The sequence below is a fragment of the Helianthus annuus genome, chromosome 9 (assembly GCF_002127325.2).
Source record: "Helianthus annuus cultivar XRQ/B chromosome 9, HanXRQr2.0-SUNRISE, whole genome shotgun sequence".
In the NCBI taxonomy this organism is placed as follows: Eukaryota; Viridiplantae; Streptophyta; class Magnoliopsida; order Asterales; family Asteraceae; genus Helianthus; species Helianthus annuus.
This window is the reverse complement of record NC_035441.2, coordinates 139,918,116-139,925,091: the sequence shown is the minus strand read 5'-3', so window position 1 is coordinate 139,925,091 and position 6,976 is coordinate 139,918,116. Positions and strand designations below refer to the sequence as shown.

Below are 6,976 nucleotides of genomic sequence, written 5' to 3'. Positions count from 1 at the left end.
GACGGCCATTACGATGATAATAAATTTGAGCTATTCGAACGGCCATTGCGAATGCATTTAACCACATCCAGATCTACTCATGCTAAAAGAAATAGACAGGCAGGTACAAGTTTATCCCTTTTGTTTATCAAAATGTGCTCCATGTACACTAAATTATTAGGCATAAGCATCACATTGTTTTTTGATCTCTTTCCAAATGTTTTTATACTATATATGATGTAGCACCAAATGAAAAATGGTCTTTTTTTTTGCTCAGGAGAAAGATAAGGAAAACAAGAAAGAATTGAAGGAAAGCATATGCATACAATCAGATCCAAACTACTTTACAACTCACTTTTGGTGTCGTTTAGATCCGGCTTTTTTTCGGTGCGATGAGATAACTACGAGTCGGAAGGTTGGAGAAGAAGACAAGGACGGATGCTCGCATGTAAGAACCCCGCCGCATTGCGGCGGGTACTAATTCCTAGTTATAGTTAAAAAGGACTTTTGGAAAAAGACTTTTGGGAAAAAGACTTTTTGAAAATGAGTTTTTAAAAAAAGTGTTTGGATTAGCTTATTGATGTAAAATGACTAAAATGGGCATTCTTTTAGATATAAGGGGGTAAAGAAGGGGTATATTGGTAATTTGTAGTTTGAAAAGTTAAAAGTTAGCCAAAAAGTCACAATATTGTGACTTCTTAAAACATCCTTTTTCTTCTTTGTAAAAAGCCATTTCTAAAAGAACTTTTGGCTTAGCCAAACACAAAAAACAACTTATTAGCTTGATAAGTCAATAAATCAATAAGTTGTTTTGAAAAGCTTAGCCATGTTGAATCACCAACCTCACTGAACACAACTTTCTTAATTAAACCCACTCTTACAAGAAAACCCATATCTTACTTGAACAAAATCCCCTTCCAAAAACCAATCTCGTTGACCACGATGGACCCATCACCGTCACCACCAACAACCACCACCACCACTGTCACCGAACCACCGCACTCCCACTCTCTCCCACCTTTACCCACATCCAAAATCCGCCTCATGTGCAGCTACGGCGGCCATATAGTCCCCCGTCCCCAAACCAAGTCTCTCTGCTACGCCGGTGGAGAAACCCGCATCGTCGCCGTTGACCGCCGCACCACCGCCGCCACCATCTCCGCCCTCACCCACCACCTCTCCCGCACCCTCTACGGCAACCGCCCCTTTGCTCTCAAGTACCAGCTCCCCAACGAAGACCTTGATTCTCTTATCTCAATCACAACCGATGAAGATCTACAAAACATGCTTGAAGAACACGACCGCATCGTAAGCTCCCCTGCACCCGCACGCATCAGATTGTTCCTGTTCCCGACCCGACCCGAGTCTGTTGGCTCGTTATTGCTTGACCCGAAGTCGGAATCTTGGTTTTCTGATGCGTTGAAGAGTACTATGATTATTAATAGGGGATTGTCTGATGGGTCGGGTATGGGTAATGGGTTGATGGGGTTGGATTGTTTGGATGGGAATGGGGAGAGTTTGATGAATAGTGGTGATTCGGGTAAGGCGGGTGGGGGTGGGGGTGATTCAGGTTCGGTGCCAGAATCAATGGTTTTGGAGACGTGTTCGTCGTTTGGGTCGATTAATTCGTCTGTTTCGGCTTCGAATTTGGTTCCAGTTGGGGTTGGTAATGAGGATGGTAGTTTGATGGAGAAGAAGGTTAAAGTTGCTGCACCTGGTGGTTCAATTGAAAGGTAGTCAAGAGTGAATCTTTATTTATATTTATATGTTTTAGTTTTCATGATTTATTGGATATTTATTTGGCAATGCTGATATAGAAGTATAGAACCATAATCAAAGTCTTTTTATTTACAAACTTGATTATATAATAACCGATGTAGGATAGTTAGCTGCAACGATTAGGGATAGTTAAGTTAGTGTTACAGTTAGCTTTCATACCAAGTTTTATTATGTTGGATTCTTGGTGGAAAATGAGTTGGATATCTAGATCAACACCGTTGAGTTACTTGTATGTTGAAAGAATTGTTTTTAGTGATTTAGATTAAGAAAACCGTACTGATATACTTCCTTCTTTTTTCAATAGTGATAATTCTGCTCGAATTTATCAAGAACAAGTGATCCCGGAGTCAGAGAGTATCATCTACAATCCTACATCAGCGGTTCAAATGCAAAAGAACATTCATGTTTCTGGTTATCAGATGCCACACATGCATGACCAAAGACAGCAGCCGGTGCAGTATATTCACTCGACATCACCACATTACATTCAGTACCCAGCAGGACCAACGTTACCTATGTCATCTTACTACCCGATGTATGTACCGTACCAGCAGCCACCGCCAAATCAGCCTTACCCCGTCTACGTGCTGCCTGTGGGCCCCACGGATCATTCTTCCAACATCCCTGCTCCAGCTCATGTTGCAAGTTCCCATGTCGCTTATAAGGATGTAAGGGTTTCTCAACCACCAGCCGAACGAGCAGCCGTTGCACCACAACCGACTCCATTGAACAGGGTGCCTGCTCATCCGGCACAACCACCTGTGGGCCCTACTGTCGCACCTGCTCCTACTTTTGAAAATGAATACGACAACGACCTTGTTTATGCTCAAATCTACAAGAGCCAGCCCTCGGCCCCTGCATTCCCCCCTCAGAAGTTTCAAACCGTGAACAAAGCAGAACAAGTCCCCTTGTCTGATTCCTCAACACAGCTGCCAATCGGGACCTCACAACAATAACACAGTCGTCAAGTTTTCTGTAAGGTGTGTGCCTTTGGTGTTGTTAACTTGTTATGTGTTTTTTATGTTACTACTAGTGTTAGTGTGTTATACTATCTCAATAATAGTATAAGTTATAACGTTATTTGCTACCCATTTTCATTTGTTTATTGCTTGTAAAACTTATATTATCAGTATCAGAGCTTGTTTAAGTTATGTATTCATCTTTTTTCCCATGCTAAGATTCCAATTATATGATTAGAAGTTGAGCTTAGGAAATAAGAGGCAGACGACTAGACATGCTAACTATCACCCGTACACAAAACTCTTTATTCACTTATCACTACAGAGAATGTCATTGAACATCAAGAGCTTTTATATACGAGATATTCACTCACCCATTACATCATTTTCATCCAATAACTTCTCTAAATTTTGCGGCGTCTTTTCCCTTTTCCTAGTGAAAGAAGCTGATTTAATCGCTTGACGAGCTGCAGGAGATAAAAACTTTTGCGACCTTCGCTTTCCAGGTGTCATATTTCCAACTTTATACATCGATCTCCTAGGCGATGCCACAACTTTTACCTCGTTTTGCCCCCATGTATTTAACTCTCCATCAACGGTCCTCCTCCTGCCAACTGTATCCGTTCCATATGCATCCCCGCCATCATCATCTACCTCCACATTTAACTCTTTAATCTCTTGTTTAGCCATTTTGGTTTTCATCATTATCTCCTTTTCATTTGCTTTTAGTGCTTCCACCCACGCTTGAGCCGCAGCAACTTTTTTATCAGCAATCTCTTCTGCACCTCCCGCCTTTCCTGTTAAATACTCGTATTCAAAATTGGTGATTTTTATAGTTGAGTTACTTTGAGAAGTCAACTCCCGAGATTGTACTGTAGATTCGATCAGATTTTTTAAATTCTCTAGAGCGGTGAATTCTGATGACTTGGCGGTTTTGAGCTCTTCCATGGCAGCTTCTAATCTTTTCTCTGATAATTCTATCTCCGACTCGGTTTTAGGAATTTCCAACTTGATCTTTTCGATTTCTTCAATGATAAGCTCCTTCTCTTTCTTTGCTGTCTCGGTTTCTGCTCGTAACTGGTCAACCGTGAGTGATAGATTCGATGCAATCAAATTAGCATTTTCTGTGGTTGCGGTAACGGATTCCAATTTGGCTTTCCCTTTTAATATCTTTGTATTTAGTGCTTGAACCGTTGCGTCTCGTTTCTCTTCTTCTTTTTCCAAACGAGCTGTGTCTTCTTGAACGAGTTTGAGCTCATTTCTAAGGACATCGATGGAGGTTATGAAATTAAATCCTTCTCTTTTAATGTTGGCAAGTTCGGTTTTTGCGGTTTCTAGTTCTTCCGTGATTGTATGTAGCAAATCCGGACTCACGTTTGTTTCTTTAGCTAGAGCAAGTTCTTTTTCTAATATATTCACATTATAAAGTGTTAATTGGAGCTCTTGTGTGACTTCATCATGTTGGTCAACATCTTTGACTTTCCTTTTAACTTCTTCCAACTGGGTTTGGTAGCGATTAGCTTCTTCTTTTCTTTGAGCTTCAATGGCTTCTCGTTCTTTAACAGCTTCGATCCGTGCTAATTCCACTAGAACATGCTCTTCATCGATGTCTTCAATCTCTTTCTTGATTCTTTCTACTGCACTCGAAAGTGTGGAGTTTTTAGAACCCGAGGCCTTGAATGCACTCTCTGCTTGTTTTTTTCCCTTCAAAACACGTTTCATATCGAGCTTTAGTTGGCCCAACTCATGTTTGATGCGTTCGATTTCTTTCACCACTTGTGCATACTGATAATCCTCCTTGTTCTTCAACGACAATTCATGTTCTTCTTGGCCATGCCATTTTGAGGTTTTCTGTTGCTTCTGCTGCATACTTTTGGCTCTTGAATTTGATTCTTCAATCTTTAGAGCTAGATCTCGTACGGTTTTTCGAGCATCGGAAAGCGCGGTTTCAGCTTTGGCTTTTGTAGAGTCGGCAACACTTTTACTTGCTCCATAACGTTTATCATCTCTTCTTGAAGTTGGAAGTGGCTTCTAGGAATTCCAAACATAATTATGAACCAAAACCATTATATTCACTCAAACAATAAACAAATTGACCAAGATTTGTTGATTTCTTGTCGTAAACTAATCACTATTCTTGTAAAAAATGCTGAAAAAACCCTTTATAGTTTGCAAAAACGAACAATTTTAGACGTGTTTTGTGAATGAAATGCTAGAAAACCACCATAACTCTTTGGCATTCTTTTTTCCTTAATCACTCATTATTGTAAACTATAACTTGGTGCATTTGATTAACAAAAAAAAAAAAATAATAATAATAATAAAATAAAATGATGGTTCTTTGGCAATCTTTTTTTCTAAATCATTTCTTATTGTAATAAGTACCTCTGAATATTCCATATGGGATGTGAAGAAGTGCCTTTGTTCCCTCTATTATTATTACTGTTCCCTGGGCTTCAATAATTGGAACCATAGTTAGGTCAAAACAGTGTAGAACTGTAGATTAATATAAATATTCAAATCAATTGCTTCCACTTTCATGACCATTAGTATGAGAACCCTATGCATATAGCAAAACTAAGAAAAAATCTATTTCATTTTTGGTAGAATCTTCACAAGTCAAAATCAGAACTTTATATGTCAATTTTTAATCCCTTTGGGTATTGAAAGACTTGGTCAGTTTTGGATAACTAGTATTTAAAAATTCAAGAAATCTTTTCTGGGATTGTAGAAAGAACACCCAGTAATCTAACTTCTGTCAAAGAAGCAGAACTGCAGTTTGCCAGAGCAAAGGTACAACCTTTCACAGCAACACACACACACACACAGAAAGGTGCAATCTTTCTTGGTATCCATAAAGAAAGATGAATTTAGAAACCAAGATAAGATAAAAGAGGGCTTTACTTACATACCTTTATAGTTTGGATAAAATTGTGTTGAATTTGTTGTTTGGAGATCTGGGATGATAATGAAGGATTCCTTTCTTTTAGGAATGATATGGTTGAAATGGTAATTAAGTTGGGAATGAGGGCTAAAAATTGATGTGCAACTGAACTCTTGATGACTTGTGGATTTTGTTACTTTGTTAGTATCGAATGGGGCCCACTAACTTGAATGGCTAATAGCTATCTTGAGTGAGAGTAACCAACATATTTTTACCTTTTTAACCCTGTTGGTATTTTTTTTATAAAAAAAATCTTGATTGATTTTTATGTATTGTTGTACATTTGTATGGGTTGTATCTTTATCAATGTTTGTTACATGAAGGTTTGGTTGCTTGGGTGGTTGCCAAGTCTCTAGTTTCCCACCATGTATAGATGTATAGTTGGCATGTTTATATTTTCATTTGTGACCCACAAGTTTTTTCTTTGCAATAAAGTACCCATTATTTATATAACAATGATATCAAAGGACCCACAAATAATCAAATAAGTCAAAGCATCCCTTTAGCATAAAAGTTAAAATTTAATGGATTGTAGGGTTTTTGAGTTGGATAAGTTCAAGGGCAAATTGGACACATAAGGTATATACTTTGAAATAACCCTTGATTTACACTATGAAAAGAATGTTTTAGATCCTTTAAAAAATAATTATTTAATTTTAAGTGTATTTTATTAGATCCTTTAAAAAACACACTATGAAAAGAATGTTTATATCCTTTAAAAAACAATTATTTAATTTTTAAGTGTATTTTAGTTTTTTCATGTAAAAAATGTAAATATTCAATGATCAGTAAACTAAAGTAATATCAAAACTGTGGAACTTAAGTTGTTCAAAATTGAAATGGTGGATTTGACAAAAATTAACAAATTGAACACAGAAGAAATCACATGAACAAACATGTTCAAATCGATTCCAAGTTCATCAAAAGTCGAGAAATCACACACAAACATGTCTAAAATCGTACATCGCATACCAAACACGATTGGGGGGGGGGGTTTAATAGGTTCAAAAATCACACTCAAAGCGATTGCATATTGGATTGGGATTCGATTAGGAAGTTCTTACAGGGCACGTTTTGGAAAAAAGATCATGAGCATGCCCTCAAACCATATTACATAGGGTTAGAGACTTGGGAGTTCACACTCCATACGTCATTATGAGCTTGCCTCAACTTTTTTATATTTTATCTTAAAATGTATGGTATATAAAAAATCAATTTATTAAACATCAAAATTATCTACTCGATACTTTTGAATGAACCAAACTAAACACTAAGAGTGGATAAAGTCCACCCCGGCCCTCTCCAGAGGCACTTT

At 37.8% G+C, this 6,976-nt stretch overlaps 2 protein-coding genes across 6 annotated transcripts; one reads left to right on the top strand and one right to left on the bottom strand.

Moving 5' to 3' along the window:
- The first annotated feature begins 852 nt into the window (after positions 1-852).
- LOC110878989 lies at positions 853-2,917 on the top strand. Its single transcript, XM_022127400.2, has 2 exons — positions 853-1,712; positions 2,063-2,917. Exons 1-2 carry the CDS (start codon positions 922-924, stop codon positions 2,712-2,714), a joined length of 1,443 nt encoding a protein of 480 aa, XP_021983092.1. The 5' UTR covers positions 853-921; the 3' UTR covers positions 2,715-2,917.
- Positions 2,918-2,993: 76 nt separating this feature from the next.
- On the bottom strand, positions 2,994-5,929 carry LOC110878988 (protein PLASTID MOVEMENT IMPAIRED 2). Of its 5 annotated transcripts, none has more exons than XM_035977640.1 (3): positions 5,626-5,929; positions 5,103-5,171; positions 2,994-4,748 (listed from the first exon to the last, which is right to left on the bottom strand). In XM_035977640.1, exons 2-3 carry the CDS (start codon positions 5,115-5,117, stop codon positions 3,084-3,086), a joined length of 1,680 nt encoding a protein of 559 aa, XP_035833533.1. In that variant the 5' UTR covers positions 5,118-5,171; positions 5,626-5,929; the 3' UTR covers positions 2,994-3,083. The 5 variants fall into 5 exon arrangements, with proteins under 5 accessions (XP_035833533.1, XP_021983088.1, XP_021983090.1 ...); XM_022127396.2 differs by having other exon boundaries at positions 5,630-5,929; XM_022127398.2 differs by having other exon boundaries at positions 2,994-4,745; positions 5,630-5,929.
- Positions 5,930-6,976: the final 1,047 nt, after the last annotated feature.

Coding starts and splice junctions, on each gene's coding strand:
- LOC110878989 (XM_022127400.2), top strand. CDS start 922: ATGGACCCATCACCGTCACCACCAACAACCACCACCACCACTGTCACC. Junction 1,713..2,062: donor CCTGGTGGTTCAATTGAAAG/GTAGTCAAGAGT, acceptor TTTTTTCAATAG/TGATAATTCTGCTCGAATTT.